The sequence below is a fragment of the Hemitrygon akajei genome, chromosome 5 (genome assembly GCF_048418815.1).
Source record: "Hemitrygon akajei chromosome 5, sHemAka1.3, whole genome shotgun sequence".
NCBI lineage: Eukaryota > Metazoa > Chordata > Chondrichthyes > Myliobatiformes > Dasyatidae > Hemitrygon > Hemitrygon akajei.
This window is the reverse complement of record NC_133128.1, coordinates 165,596,643-165,613,948: the sequence shown is the minus strand read 5'-3', so window position 1 is coordinate 165,613,948 and position 17,306 is coordinate 165,596,643. Positions and strand designations below refer to the sequence as shown.

Genomic DNA, 17,306 nt, shown 5'->3' with positions numbered 1-17,306 from the left:
CCCAGGACAGCTTGCCAGAGAATTTGCACACAATGGTAGTCAAAATGCAGCCATACCTTTAAGAAAGTGGAAGTCTTTTCATAACAAAATGTACCTGGTGATGATGATAGACAACAACTTACATGCAATGAGTTGTATGTGCCTGTGATGCTGTTACAAGTAACGTCTTTTACTTCACCACATATGACAATAAATACAACTGAGTTATTGAACCTAGTGATGTGGGAAAATCCAGCAGCTGGTTTACTGGATCAGCAGTCTGCTCACAGAGGATGATGTATTGAGGCCTCCTTTCAAACAAGTATGTCACTTGATTGTCACAAAGACCCAAGTGGAATAATTTTACTCCTGTTACCTTTCTCAACATGGAAAAGCCCTGTATTACAGAAATCCAGGTCACATTATACCAAAGCAGGCAAAGGCGGGGTTGCTTGTGCTATACTATTTGGTTCCAATTTGTAGATCAGCAAGCAAGATAAGCGAATAGCTAAATAATGTCTGTTGAAGGAAGCTTTCTCACTGCTCCTATATCACAAGGCTAAAACATCCCGTTTTGAAGCACTCCATTGCCGTGTGCCTTGCTTTACCTACTCTTTTGACACACCATGGTCCTGTGCTCTCAAGCTTGCTGCTGCAGCTATTACACAGCCTGCTACGGCAGCTTCAAAGGTAATCTAGTAACTTCTTTCTCTGCATTGTTGTAACATGGCAAATAACAGTGGAGTGAAGACAAATGACAATCAGTGACTACTTTGGTGCAATTTTTCACTGCAGATCAACTATCATTTCTATCTCCAGTACCTACCAAGAATTACCTTAAAGCATCATAAATTAGTCAAAAACATTATAAATACAAGGTTTTAGTGATGTTAACTATAATAGTGGACAACAACAATTTTGCTTCCCGAATACTCTTTGGGTGTATCGCATGGATTTTGGGCTGCAAATCATAAAATCACCTTGAAATTGCCCTTATCGCATACCTTTTTTTGGAATTGCCTAAATTTGTTATTTCGGTTTCCTCAGTCACTAACAACATACATTTGGATACATTAATGCTGTTGCAAAGCTATCTAATTCTGACTTGCAAAGTCTCAAGGTCTTCCTTTCCTTCTTTGAATAATAGGCAACAAAACTTCGATTCTCATAATCTTGTCTATAATAGCCATATACATTTTCTTTACAAAAATCAGCAAAATACTAAAATGCAAATAATGAGGAAACAGTAGCAGATGGGAGAAGGACTCTGCAGAGAGTCAACTCCATAATGCAGCCGGGCCAGATAACATCCCAGGCTGAGTGTGTACACCAGCTCACTGATGTCTTCATGGAGATCTTCAGCACTTCACTGTACTATACAGAATGGGAACAGTACCAAGAGAATAATTATCCTTAATTACAGAAAATCTATTCTTTGCTTTCCATCATGAATAATGGAAGTTTGTACACTTCAAAATCACAATCATTTTAGCTATAGAAAACTTAATTTCCTTACAACAAAGTTAAATCCATGAGTTAAGTCAATGAATTTTGCCAAATTTTGTTCTTTTACACAATTTGAAAGTCATAATTTAATCACAATAATAATCACAATTTATGTGCTGTAAGCCATAAAGTATTGTCTAGACAAAAACATCCAACAGGAATGGGTCATTTGGCTTCTTGAGATCATTACACCATTTAATGAGTTTGTGAGTGGCCAAGATCTAATTCTACATATCCACCATTGTTCCATGCCATACTATACACTTAATTCACAAAAATCAATTGATGTTTAAAATTGTGATCAACAATAATCACTATTTGCAAGAACTTAAAGATTCTATCTTAAAATGCTTCCTTACATACTCTGAAGAGATTAGTGTCGTTTTTAGGACTGTGTCCCATAGTTCAATATTTTCCACCCCAGTTGTATATAGCTTTTCAACAAAAGTAACTAAATTAAGGCAATGACAAAAGGCTTGACAGAGCAAATGTTGAGAGAATTATTCCCCTAGTCCAGGTACCTAGCAAAATTGGGCTTAGTTACAGAGCGAAGGGTCATGCACTTCAGAAGGAAAACGGGAGAAACCTCCCTCAGAGGCTATCAGCACATTCCTGCTCCCATTTCTTAAGCTCTTAAATATTTCCAGCATTATTTCAAAGGAGGAAAAAGAGATGAAAACACATAGGGAAGGAATCTAAACTCTGATTTGGAACTGAAAGGACAGTGTCCATGGCAACTGATAACAATGAAATACACTCAGTGGTCAATTAATTAGGTACAGGAGTGGAAACCAATGGGGTCTCCACTTTGAAGCTCCTCCACTTCAAAGTTCGATGCAAGGATATTTGAGCTACTGTAACCTTCCAATCAGCTTAAACCAGACCGGCCATTCTTGTTACGTTCTGTAACTTCAAAACATTAAACTAATTCAAGGGAAAACAAGAGACCCGAGAGATGAGTCTTAAATTTGTTCTTTACTTTAGCAAGCTGTCACGTATCATGTGGTAGCATCGTGAAGTATGATATTCATTTTTTTTTACATATAACTATAATGAATTATATAAACAATGCTTAATCAAACATTACATTTACAAGATTACTAAAATGTTACTGGAATGTTAAATACATAACACTCCTCCTGGCTTAGCTATAAACTCCAATAGAAAAGGTATCTCAACTGTATTCGCAGTATACTATATAATGCAACTACTATACAGACATTCACAAGAGAGTAATATTTTTAAATTGTCCCATTTGGGACTAAACATTTAATCACCATGCAGGCTTTCTTACTCTTGTGGGATAACGCCTTTCCTGACAAGAGGGACCACTCTTCTTCGCAAGTGAGACATGGCTGTAAAAACAATAGGTTCTGTGGCCTCCTGCATGGTGGTTGTAGGAATTGATTCTGAGACTGCAAGAAGTGGTTCTTACAGCTCTAGAGTCTGAACAACTTTGACTTCAAAGGGGTAGGTTTTTTGAGAGGCATTATGACAGTCAATTTGAAGGGGAGGAAAGTAACAGAGGGAATACTATGGAAAAAGACATTAGCAAATATGGAGACAGGAAAAGGAGACTGGGTGATCAACAGTTCAGAGAAAATGGGGTTGGAGAGACCAAAGGAGCAAAAATACAACAGTATAAAAATATGCTTCAGTTAAATTGGTGAGACCACATCTGGAGTACTGTGTGCTCCACTGGTCTCCACTTTTAATTTTTTTTAAAAAAGGCAACTAGATGAAAGCATCTAGTAAAAAGTTTACTAGATGAACTCCTGGAATGGGTGGCTGACTTATCAAGAAAGGTTTGACAGGTTTGTTCACTGGAGCTTAAAAGAATGACAAGAGAGTTGACGTGAAAATGCAAATTCCTAAGAAGTCTTGACAGAGTGGATACAAAAGAGGATGTTCCTCTCTTGGGAAAGATTTAAAATTAGGGGTCACCTATTAAGGCAGAAGTGAGGATTTTATTTTGCCTTTCAGAGACTCATGAGTCTTTTGAATTCTCTTCCTTAAAGGGTGGCAAAAACTGAGTGACTGTTGCAGATGCAGATAGATATTTAAAGTGGTACGGTGATGATAGTTTATTTTGAATAGATGGAAATATGGATTTCAGTTTACAATCAGCCAAATTGGTATTAAATGCTGAGGATGCTTGGGAGTGAAGGAGAAATGACTTTTCTTGCTTGTATGTTAAGTTCATATAAAGGAAAAAAATGTTTATGCTAAATGAAAGGAAAATAAGGATTCAACAGATACAGATGATCAGATTGTCTCAATCTTAACAAAATCATCCATGAACAGTATTGATATGGGAGAAGTTTCAAGTCACAGATTACAACAAGAACTAGAATTATTTTGGCATTCTGTGGCATTTCTGAGATAATGAAATCCGTTTGAAAGGCAAGATTGGGGTGCTGGCTATGACGTATACTCTGCCTAGCTTTGGAGACATTGGCAAATACAGTTCTTCTACCCTTGGTACTTAGAGAAGTGAAGATGAGTGGTATCATGGAATCCAATCATTATTAGGAAAGCAAAAACTTTAATAGGAACCATGGCATTAAATATGGAAGGCAAAGTTCTCTACAAGACATAATTTAAGAGTCAGGATTCAAGTATTATTATCAAAGAATATATAAATTATACAACCTTGAGATTTGCTTACTCACAGCTAGCCACAAAGCAAGAAACCTGTAAGAAGCCAATTTAAAGAAAAAAAAGTAATAGTAATAATAAAAGACGAATACCCGAAGCACAAGAGAAAGGAGAAAAAAAATACAAGTCATGCAAGCAGTTGAAGCAAATGACAGTCAGAACCAAAATTGAGTCCTCAGATCTATACCCTGGAGCAGCCCAGAGTAGGCCAAAAGCCTCACTTATCAGTTCATCTTTTAGCGGGCACAGAGCCCAGTAGCCAGGGCAGTGTTCATAGCCTCAGTGCCAGGGAGATGAACATCGATCACAGAGAATGTGCAAAATCAGCTCTCATCCCGACCAACACCCTGTCTTTTCAATCTATCTGGGACAGTGTCTAAACTGACCCAACAATGGAACAGCAAAAGGCTCCAGCACCTTGGAGAGAGGAGTGAAAATCATCGAGAGTTAGTGAAATCGGCTCTCCCCTCCAATATGGTCCGGCATTTAAATTCTCCAGACAGCATAAGGTACCTCACACTAGGACCCAGGCCTAGGCCACACCACCCAGTGACTCACTCCGGGCCCAGATTTCATCACCCAACCTGAAACCACTCTAAAGATCCTCAAATCAGCTGGGTGCCCAAAGCATCAAAATAGAGTCTCCTCTGCCCCACTTCACCTTACAGCACCCAGAGCAATCCAGCTTCGATCCCAAGCAGCTGTACGGACAGTGAAATTCCATCTGCAATGATTCATCCCCCGAACTCGACTTGCCATCACTCACCCCATCACTGTTTGCAGTGATAATTTAACACAATTTACCTCCAAAAAGGTATTTTTAATAATGTTTTCAGTTGGATTTCTTAGTTGTTTGACAACCAGAAAACTGTCACATACATTCTGAAACACCATCTTAACCTCTATCTTATAAAATCATAGAACATTATCCACCATACCTGTCTATATATATATGTCAACTAATTCTGTTGATATTGGATTGTTCTCCAGCAGTCCAATATCCATTCTCACCTCCCTTTTACAATTTATGTATCAGAAGAAACTTTTGGTATCCTCTTTAATAATATTGGTGAGCTTTCTTTCACATTCCATCTTTTCCTTCTTAATGACACTTTATTTGCCTTCTGTTGGTTATAACAGTTTCTAACTTCCCACTAATTTTTGCTCTATTATATGCCCTCTGTTTGGTTTTTATATTGGCTTTAACTTCTCCTGTTGGCCACAAGTGTTAACTTACCATTAGAATACTACTTCCTCTTTGGGATATATATATATATATATCTCCATCCTGTGGCTTTCAAATTGTTTCCAGAAATTCTTGAAAATCCCTCTTGGGATCCAGCACCAACTTGATTTTCTCAATCTACCTGCATATTGAAATCCCCCATGACTATTGTAACATTAGGCTTTTGGCATGCATTTTCTATCTCCCATTGTAATTTGTAGAGCACCTCCTTACTACTGTTTGGGGGTCTGTATATAACTCCCGTCAGGATCTTTTTACCTTTGTGGTTCTGTAGCTCTACCCACAGTGATTCAACAACTTCCAACCCTATGCTACCTTTTTTTAATGATTTGATTTCATTTTTTTTTAAACCAACAGAGCCACGTCACCCCCTTTGCCTACTTGCCTGTCCTTTTGATATAATGTGTATCCTTGGACGTTAAACACCCAGCTATGATCTTCTTTTAGCATGATTCAGTGATGCCCACAGCATCATATCTGCCAATCTATAACTGTGCTACAGAGTCATCTACCTTCTTACGTATACTACATGCATTCAGATACAACACCTTCAGTCCTGTACTTTTGTCTGCTTTTACATTGCAACTCATCGCGTTGACTGCAAATTTGCCCCATCTTCAGCCTCTCCTTGCTATAAGTCAAGTCAACTTTTACTGCCATTTCAACCATAACTGCTGGTACAGTGCATAGTAAAAATGAGACAACGTTTTTCAGGTCCATGGTGTTACATGACACAGTACAAAAAACTAGACTGAACTATGTAATAAAGAAAAACAGAGAAAGCTACACTAAATTACAGACCTACATTGGACTGCATAAAGTGCACTAAAACAGTGCAGGCATTACAATAAATAATAAACAGGACAGTAGGGCAAGTTGTCAGTCCAGGCTTCGGGTATTGAGGAGTCTGATAGCTTGGGGGAAGAAACTGTTACATAGTCTGGTCGTGAGAGCCCGAATGCTTTGGAGCCTTTTCCCAGATGGCAGGAGGGAGAACAGATTGTATGAGGGGTGCATGGGGTCCTTCATAATGCTGTTTCCTTTGCTGTTCATAAGTCTCAATACACACTGCCTTATTCTTGGCACTATCACTCTACTTCCAAGACACTGCCAAAAACCTTCCCAAATAACCATAGCAAACCAGCCCACAAAGATATTGGTCTCCCTTGGGTTCAGGTGTAACCTGTCCCTTTTGCACAGGTCGTACCTTTTCCAAAAGGGATCCCAATGATCCATAAATCTGAACCTCTACCCCTGTTCCTCAGACACCTATTCACCTGCCAAATCATCCTATTCTTATCCAATCTGACTTATAGCACAGGCAGCAATCCAGAGGTTACTACCCTGGAGGTGCTGTTTTCCAGTGTTCTAGCTTGCTCCCTAAAATCACTCTTCAGGACCTCCTCACTTTGTCTACCCATGTCATATAGGAGCTGAACGAGATCTTTTTGCCCATTGTGTCTGCTCCAACATTCAATCATGGCTGATTTTTTTTTCTACCCCATCCCCTAGCCTACTGCCCACAACTCTTAACCCCTTTACCAATCAAGAACCTATCAATCTCTGCTTAAATACACCCAATGATTTTGTCTCACAACCCTTCCATAAATTCACCAAAATTTGGCCTCAGAAATTCTTCCTCATCTTAGTTTTAAAGAATATCCCTTTGTTCTAAAGCTGTACTCTAGGATCCTAGATGCAATGCAGACTTGCTTAATTCTACGTCTATGTCTTATTCTCCAAAAAATGGAAACATCCTGTCCATTTCCACTCCATCTAGGTCTTCAATATCTGGTAAATTTCTGAACTTCCTCGAGTACAGGCTGAGACATCCTACCTACATCTGAGACACCTCACATACTCTCCATTATTTTAAAAGTTCCCAATTCCTTCATCCCCACCAGCTCATCTTTATGGTGGATGTCCTGTCCCCATATTCTTCCATTTCCCATTAGGAAAGCTTTGGGGCACTGTTTCTTCCTCAAAGAAAGATCCATCCAGCTCTTCTCCATCAGCACTCTTCTCCAAATGACAAAATTTGTGTTTACCCTGAACAAAATCTCTTTATTCTTCCCAATTTCTAAAAATCAAAAAGGTAGCCATGGGTACTCACATAAGCCCCAGCTATATTTGTCTTTTTTGTTGGCTACACATAAAAACTCCTGTTCCAAATCTACTCTGGCAACACTCTCATCAACTGCATTGGTGCTGCCTCCTGCACAAATGCAGCATTCGTCAATTTCATCACCTTGCTAAGTTCCACACTGCCCTGAAATTCATTTGGACCACTTCCAGAATCGGAATTATTATCAGTGACATATGACATGAAATTTGTTGTTTTGCAGCAACAGTAAACGGTGCAAAGACATAAAATTACAATATCAAAACAAACAGTGCAAAAAAAAATGAGGTAGTGTTCATAGGTTCAAGGACTGCGAAAAATCTGATGATGGAGAGGAAGAAGCTGTTCTTGAATGTGGGTCTTCAGGCTACTGCACTTCCTCCCTGACAGTTGTAACAAGAAGAGGGCATGGCCCAGATGGTGAAGATCCTTATATTCCACATTTCCCTTCCCTTCCTTGATCTTTTAGTCTCCATCTCGGGAGACAAACTATCTATTGATATTTACTACAAATTTACTGACACCCACAGCAACACAATCTACTTCTTCCCACTCCATCTCTTGCAATGACACCATTTCATTCTCTCCAATGTCAGAACAAGACCAAATGTAAACTAGAGGAACAGCATAGGTAGTCTAAAACCAGATGGCATGAGCACTGAATTCATTAATTTCAGGTAACCTTTTCCCCCTCTCCAGTTCAACCTACACTCACCCAACACCACCCCTAGCTCCTGATCATTCTGCTATTTCCATCTCCTCCACCTACTCCTTCTGTCCATCATGCACACACTCCACTTCCTGCATCCCCTCTCCCCACTGCTCCAATCTGCCTAGCCACCTGCCTTAGTTTCAGCTTACTTTCTTATCAGATTTTATCATCTGCATCCCTTTGTTACCTCCACTCATCACCTCCCAGCCTCTAACTACTTCCACCCTTTCCTCCCCCATGTGCCTACAAACCCTGCTTACCTGGATCCATCTATCGCTCACCAGCTCTTATAACCATATAACCAGATAACAATTACAGCACGGAAACAGGCCATCTCGGCCCTTCTAGTACTCTAATGCTTACTCTCACCTAGTCCCACCTACCTGCACTCAGCCCATAACCCTCCATTCCTTTCCTGTCCATATACCTATGCAATTTTACTTTAAATGACAATACCGAACCTGCCTCTACCACTTCTACTGGAAGCTCATTCCACACAGCTACCACTCTCTGAGTAAAGAAGTTCCCCCTCATGTTACCCCTAAACTTTTGCCCCCCTAACTCTCAACTCATGTCCTCTTGTTTGAATCTCCCCTATTCTCAACGGAAAAAGCCCATCCATGTCAACTCTATCTATTCCCCTCACAAATTTAAATACCTTTATCAAGTCCCCACTCAACCTTCTATGCTCCAAAGAATAAAGACATAACTTGTTCAACATTTCTCTGTAACTTAGGTGCTGAAACCCAGGTAACATTCTAGTAAATCTCCTCTGTACTCCCTCTATTTTGTTGACATCTTTCCTATAATTTGATGACCAGAACTGTACACAATACTCCAAATTTGGCCTCACCAATGCCTTGGACAATTTTACCATTCCATCCCAACTCCTATACTCAATGCTGATTTATAAAGGCCAACGTACCAAAGGCTTTCTTCATCACCCTATCCACATGAGATTCCATCTTCAGGGAACTATGCACCATTATTCCTAGATCACACTGTTCTACTGCATTCCTCAATGCCCTACCATTTACCATGTATGTCCTATTCTGATTAGTCCTACCAAAATGTAGCACCTCACACTTATCAGCATTAAACTCCATCTGCCAACTTTCAGCCCACTCTTCTAACTGGCCTAAATCTCTCTGCAAGCTTTGAAAACTTACTTCATTATCCACAATGCCACTTATCTTAGTATCATCTGCATACTTACTAATCCAATTTACCACCCCATCATCCAGAGCATTAATGTATATGACAAACAACATTGGACCCAGTACAGATCCCTGAGGCACACCACTAGTCACCGGCCTCCAACCTGACAAACAGTTATCCACAACTACTCTCTGGCATCTCCCATCCAGCCACTGTTGAATCCATTTTACTACTTCAATATTAATACCTAACGATTGAACCTTCCTAACTAACCTTCCGTGTGGAACCTTGTCAAAGGCCTTACTTAAAGTCCATATAGACAACATCCACTGCTTTACCCTCGTCAAATTTCCTAGTAACCTCTTCAAAAAATTCAATAAGATATGTCAAACATGTCCTTCCACGCACAAATCCATGTCGATTGCTCCTAATCAGACCCTGTCTATCCAGATAATTATATATACCATCTCTAAGAATACTTTCCATTTATTTACCCACCACTGATGTCAAAATTGCAGGCCGATAATTGCTAGGTTTACTCTCAGAACCCTTTTTAAACAACGGAACCACATGAGCAATATGCCAATCCTCCGGCACCATCCCCATTTCTAATGACATTTGAAATATTTCTGTCAGAGCCCCTGCTATTTCTACACTAACTTCCCTCAAGGTCCTAGGGAATATCCTGTCAGGACCCGGAGACTTATCCACTTTTATATTCTTTCTTTAATCATCATAGTTTCCATAGCTACCCTACTTGTTTCCCTTGCCTTACACAATTCAATATCCTTCTCCTTAGTGAATATCGATGAAAAGAAATTGTTCAAAATCTCCCCCATCTCTTTTGGCTCCACACATAGCTGTCCACTCTGATTTTCTAAGGGACCACCTTTCTCCTCACCTCTTGAAACTGGCCATCTTCCCTCTACGCTATTTTACAAATATTGGGACTTAACCACAAATGTTGACTGTCCTTTACCCTCCACAGATGTGTCCAACTGACAAAGTTTCTCTAGCAGTTTTTTTTTGGATCAAGATGGAACATTTCTGGCTGAACACAGTCATGAATGTTTTCTCTCATCTTTAGCAATGTATCCTGCCTTTGTTGAAAGATGTTGAAAGGTAGATTAATGGTTTAGCATAAACTAGATGGGCCAAAGGTTCTGGTTCTGTGCTGCAGTATTCTATGACTCTATGATGTTTTTATATCCCCTTCTTCCCATTAGCTGTACAATTGTTCACCTCTGGTCACAATGATGTATGAATGACAGCAGAACTTCAATCTTCTCCTTTTGACTGCGAGACTCAACACTTAGCTCCATCTTTATCATGCTGTTAAACCTGCCTATATTGAAGCTTCACTAGGTTGGCATCTCATTTTTCAATATGGGCGACGTTGCTCCAGGCATATACTTCTGAGCATCTTATTGAATTAAGTTGATCATCTGGCTTGGTTATCACAGTAAACTGCAGAATATGTCAGTTGATCTTAAGATGAGTTTGGAGTCACATGAAGTCCAGACCAGGCAAGGACAGACTGCTGTGAACTATCTGAGATTTTATAATAATCTGGTAGCTTTGCAGTCGTCATTTTTTTTTAATGAGCCTTAGACTATGTACTTACAACAAACACTTCAAAACACTGCAATACACAGGAACCCAGCATTAATGCCAAAAGAAATACATGGACTCCCAAATACCCACATCACCCCAATAAGTAACTACTACTCCAGCTATACCAGAGGCTGCAGATCACATTATGGCCTCATTTGCCACATTAAAACCCAGCCACCCTCGATCACAAGGGACTGCCCAAAAAGAGAATGAGTGATATGCCAGGCCACCATGTTACAGATGATGGCAGTATGTATTTGTTCCACTTCTGATGGTCCACCATGCAACATCAACATCTAATTTTCAGATGTCATATTCAATCGGTCTATTCCATGCCAGACAATACAAAAGAAGACAGCACTACACGGTGGCTACTCTTCATATACTATTATGGTCTCTGAGCACCGGCTTCAGTAAAGGATGGAATTTAATGAGGAAATAATATCCACATAGGGCTTACACTGAAACAAGGAGTCTGAACAGATGTGCACATCATTATAAGTGACAGATAAGGTAAGTAAAGAAGTGATCAAGTTAGCTAATAAAGCACAGACAAGACATGGATTTAAGGAGACAAGGGGCTGCAGACGTTACAATCTGAAGCATTTGATTCTACTGCAGAGTTTCAACCCAAAATTAGAAATGACTGAAAACTCTCTGCTTATGATGGAGATGAAAATAGAAACAATCAATATTGAGAACATATGGTAATAAGAATAGGTTAAATAAGGATGTGATAATTAATATAAAACAGACTTAAGATGAAAACCTTAGTGATCTGACACCAGAGTCTTAAAGTTAAATAAAGGAAACTCTGCAAACTTGAGTTGACTGCAGTAGACTAGGAAATTGCTTTAATGTCTATGTTTTTGATCCATCAATTAGCATTTAAGTAAAGGCAAAAAAAAATCCAACATGATCCAGCTGTAACTTTTGAGAGGCATTAAAGGAAACACACTGGTAATTCACTTCACACATTAAAGACAAACTCAGGAACAATAACGCAAGTCGAATCAGGACTCAAGGTGGAAGCCGGAATTAACCCTACTGCAGCTCTGAGAACCTGGGTGCAAACCCCAATTATCTGTGTTGCTGCATGCTGCTAGGCCAGGAACCTGGTGTGTATCTCTACCATTCACCACTATTCACACTGTAATAAATCACCCATGGGCTGATGTGAAGGGGCTGTTCTTGAGATCAAGTGTTGGGGTGGACTGGGGCAGGTTCCAGCACTGAGATGCCAGACTCAGGGCTGCACTTTGGCTGGTACAATGAGTTCAAAGCACTTCTGGGAACTGGCAGCAGCTATTCCACATGTTGGCAGACCGCCTGGATCATATGGTCTCTCTCACCACCTCTACTGGATACGACGGAGGCTGCCCACCATTGAGTTTGATAGCACTGAGAAATATCTGGGGTGGGGAGATCTGTGCAGCAAGTCAAAGAAGAAAATCAGCAGCTTCCATCACTTCAAGGAGGAGGTAATGAGGAAGTCTGCCAGATCTCTACAACCTGTCAAACACATGGAACAGATGTTGCCAGGCTGCCAATCCACAAAAGCCCCATGTCTCAGCTCAGGTTGGCTGCACCACATACTCCAACCTGTACAACACAAGCCCTCACAGGCGGCCTCTCTGCAGTGAGTTACGGTTGATTCTTTGTGACAGGAGCACCATAGGTGCTCATCCATGTTAGCATGAATGGCAGCGATGCTTCACTACCAGATGTGCTCACTGCCTTCTATGCCCACCTTGAGAGGGAGAATATAACTGCAGCTGTGAAGCTCCCTGCAGCACCCGGTGACCCTGTGATCTCTGTTATTGGAGGCCGATGTCAGACTGTCTTTAAGAAGGATGAACCCTCACAGGGTGGTAGGTCCAGATGGAGTACCTGGTAAGGCTCTGAAAACCTGTGCCAACCAACTGGCAGGAGTATTCAAGGATATTTTCAACCTCTCACTGCTACAGTCAGAAGTTCCCAACTACTTCAAAAAGACAACAATTATACCAGTGCCTAAGAAGAGTAGTGTGAGCTGCCTTAATGACTGTCACCCTGTAGCACTCACATCTACAGTGATGAAATGCTTTGAGAGGTTGGTCATGGCTAGAATGAACATCTGCCTCAGCTAAGACCTGGATTTACTGCAATATGCCTGTTGCCACAATGGGTCTATGGCAGACCCAATCTTAATGGCTCTTCACACTACAGAAGATCACCTGGACAATGCAAACACTTATATCAGGATGCTGTTCGTTGACTACAGCTCAACATTTAACACCATTATTCCCACAGTCCTGATCGATAAGCTACAGAACCTAGGCCTCTGTACCTCCCTCTGCAATTGGATCCTCTACTTCCTAAGCAGAAAACCACCATCTGTGCATATTGGTAATAATATCTCCTCCTCGCTGTCGATCAACACTGCCGCACCTGAGGGCGTGCACTTAGCCAACTGCTCTATTCCCTCTACAACCGTGACTATATGGCTAGGTGCAGTTCAAATACCATCTATAAATTTGCTAATGATACAATCATTGTTGGTAGAATCTCAGACAGAGATGAGAGGGCGTGCAGGATTGAGATATACCAGCTAGTTGAATGTTGTCACAGCAACAATTTTGCACTCAATGTCAGTAAGATGAAAGAGCTGATTGTGGACTTCAGGAAGGGTAAGACAGGGGAACACAAACCAATCCTCAAAGGGATCAGAAGAGGAGAGAGTGAGCAAGTTCAAGTTACTGAGTGTCAAGATCTCTGAAGATCTAACTTGGTCCCAACATATCGGTCGGTGCAGCTATAAAGAAGGTAAGACAGTGACTATATTTCATCAGGAGTTTGAAAAGATTTAGTATGTCACCTAAAACAGATCAGAGTGCTAAATGGGATCAAAGGAAATGGTTTATAAAAGTGTTGTCAAAAAATACAGTAGTAAACTTAGGGATTGGGAATACTTTAGAATGGGCAAAGGAGGACCAAGGCATTGATGAAGACAGCAAAAGTAGAACTCCAAAGACTGTAATCATTTCTGTGAATGTGTAAACTTAAAAATATTACCTCAAGTTACTGTGGATCCCTTTATAGACTTGACTGGAGATGGGAGACTGGAATGCATTGGAAAGAGCACTTTGAAAGTAATAATATTACTGAACTAATTCAATCTGGACTTCATTTTGACCAAATGCTGGAATTCTCTTGTGTATTAACTAGCAGAATAGATAAGGGATGAGGTGTGGGTGGGGATAGTGGGGGAGGGTGGGTGGGGATCCCAAGTGAATCCGACTATATTAGCAGAGATATCTTGCTCCAGCTATATAGGTATTGCTGGGTTAATTTCTGGAATATTGTGAATAGGCCCCATTTCCCTGTCCACAGAGGGCCATATTCACCATTAAGGAAGTGCAGCAAAGGTTAACAAGTCTAATTCCAGTAATACCAATTTTGTCATGTAAAGAGAGATTAACTTGTAACCTCGTGTCTTTGGAGTAGATCTCATTGTAATGTATAAAATTCTTACATTACTTGACAGGGTAGATGCTGATGCACCATCAATAACTCTCCGAGGCTTTTATCGGCTGGAAGAAAGAACAAGCAGCAATTGACCACCATACTACATCCTGGAGACTGAGGGCCGGCCCAGGCTCCAATCGCCTTTATACAGGGGTCTGTGGGAGGAGCCACAGGTGCAGTCAGCGGGGGGGGGGGGGGGGGGGGGGGGGGGGGGCGTGTCCAGACAGGTATATGTAGTTCACCACAGATGCAATGGTGATGTTTCCCTTAGTTGCATTTTTGAGAACCTGTTGCCATCTCAAAATAAAGAATGGAGGATCTCAGAGGGTCAGGCATAATCAAGTCTGGCTTCTTCCCCCTTCCTTTACAGTCCTGATGAAGGGTCTCCACCCAAAACATTGTTTATTCCTTTCCAGAGATGCTACCTGACCTGCTGAGTACCTCCAGCATTGTGTACCTGTTACTCTGGAGTTCCAGCATCTGCAGAATCTCTTGTGTTGAAAGTAAAGGATTGACCATTCAGCCTAAGACACACAACATAGTGAATCTGTGGAATTTTATTATTGGATAGCTTCAGTTACTGAATACTGATTTTGACATTTTTTTAGATATGACTGGAATCAAGAGAGATTACATTAGTACAGGGGAAGACTAACAAGGTAAAAGATGAGTCATCATATAATGGCTGAAGGCACTGGAGGTCAAATGGGCATCTCTTGCTCTTTTCTGTACTTATTTCAAAAAGAAATTGGCTGAAGACTAGAAAATAAACTTACAGGGCTACAGGGATTAAATTGGGAAATGGGGCTCACGGAGTTGCTCCACAGAGCAGGTGGGACTTGGATCGAAATTATGATATAGCGATATCGAATGTGCCATAGTGATCTGAAAAACTTGCGCAAATTTCTAACTTGCAGAAAGATCAATTAAAGAACGACTTGCATGGTACATTCCTGCATTATTCTTTGGCCTTTTCAATTATACTTTTGCTTCGAGTTGCAGATAATGTTACACGAAGCGCTTTATATCGCGGGAGCTGCATTGTTTCCACAACAAATACTTTTTAAAAATAGATTTTGGATACCTCGTAATTCTGGCTATCTGAAAATCCAAATCACAAGAACATCTAAGTTAGCTAGCTGCTCCAACTGTTGCACTGCTGCACCTGTGTGGCGGTGAGTGAGATCAAGGCGCCCACGTTAATTGCTGCCCCCTCGTCAGGTCCGAGTCGCTGGGCAATACCTGCCGCTGCAGACCCCATGGCCACGTACCTGTGGGTCTATCCGGTTCAATTGCCGTCCACTCCAACCTGCTGGGTGTCAGCACCACGTCGCAGCTCCTTTTCTCAATCTCGAATATACCCCTACAGATGGGTTCCTCCGGACCGCCAGAGTTCCTGTTGCCTTTCTGGGCCGTATCCTTCACCCCTCCGCGATCCTTCCTCCGGGCATCCAAGACCGGTCGCTGCTGGCTGAAACTATCGCCCGACTCAGACCACGCATCCACGGCGGGGGCTACTCTCCGCCGACCTTCAAACATCCTGGCCGCTCCACACCTTCCCCCCCAGTTAACTTCGCCACCCGACCTGTTTGTATGCGCTTACGGCCGTGGCAACACTTCCTGCTCGTGCCCGAGCAACCACGCGTGCGCGCGACACCCGCCTTTGGTCGCGAGCTCCGGGTGCTCCGCGCTCCCACCCCGATCCACCCTGCACCCGGCGAGGAGCAGTGTCAGGGACGAGGAAGGGGGTTGTTATCCTCAGGGTCAGGGCGAAGGGGGAATGTTACTGTCAGGGTTAGGGCAAGAGAGGAGTGTTACACTCAGAGCCGGGGCAAAGGGAATAGTGTTCTTCTCAGGGTCAGGGCAGAAGCGTGTGTGACTGAGGGTCTGGTCAAAGGAAGTTGTCACTCTCAAAGCAGGGCTGTTGCTACTGTCGGGGCCAGAGCAGGGGAATTGTTCCTCCCGGTTATGCTCTTTGCTCGTCATTAACTTAGGTGCTTAAATGTTGGCAGAACAGAGAGGGATGTGATGTCAAACTAATACAAATGAGATACAAGGCAAGATATAAACTTCAAAGCAAATTTGTTATCAAAGTACATATATGTCACCATATATAAGCCTGAGAATCGTTTTCTGGGGGACATACTTAATAAATCCAATGACCATAATAGAATCAATGAAAGACCACACCTAACAGGGCAGACTACCAGTGTGCAAAAGTCAACAAGCTGTACAAATACGAAGAAAAAAATAAACAATAAATATCAAGAACACGAGATGAAGAGTCCTTGAAAGTGAGTCCTTAGGTTGTGGGTACAGTTCAGTGATAGGGTGAGTGAAGTTGTCTCCATTGGTTCAAAAGCCTGTTGGTTGAGGGTAATAAATGTACCTGAACCTGGTGGTGTGGGTCCTTGGTGGTGGATGCATTAGAGATGCTTTCCTGAAGATGTGCTCAATGTTGGGGAAGTCTTTACCTGTGATGGACTGGGTGGTATCTGCTACTTTTTGTAGGATTTTCTGTTCAACAGCATTGGTGTTTCCATACTATGGCAGCCAGTCATTATACTTCTACTACACATCTATAGAAGTTTGGCAAATTTTAGATGACATACCAAATCTTTGCAAACTTCTAAGGAGGAAAGTACTGCCATGCTTTCTTCATAACTGTACTTGCATGCTGGGCACAGGACAGGTCCTCTAAAATGATGACACCAAAGAATTTAAAGTTGCTGAAACTCTCAACATCTGATCCCCTGATGAGAACTGATTTGTGGAACTTCTGAAATTAATAATCAGCTCCTTGG

At 41.5% G+C, this 17,306-nt stretch overlaps 1 protein-coding gene across 3 annotated transcripts in view; it reads right to left on the bottom strand.

Annotated features, from left to right (window-relative positions):
* cerkl (CERK like autophagy regulator) overlaps nucleotides 1-16,108 on the bottom strand; it is a 184,010-nt gene extending 167,902 nt beyond the window's left edge. For all 3 annotated transcript variants that reach the window (XM_073047086.1, XM_073047087.1, XM_073047088.1), the window contains exon 1: nucleotides 15,774-16,108. In XM_073047086.1, the coding sequence (XP_072903187.1) occupies nucleotides 15,774-16,041 (268 nt within the window). In that variant the 5' untranslated portion in view covers nucleotides 16,042-16,108. The remainder of the gene's footprint in view (nucleotides 1-15,773) is intronic.
* Nucleotides 16,109-17,306: the final 1,198 nt, after the last annotated feature.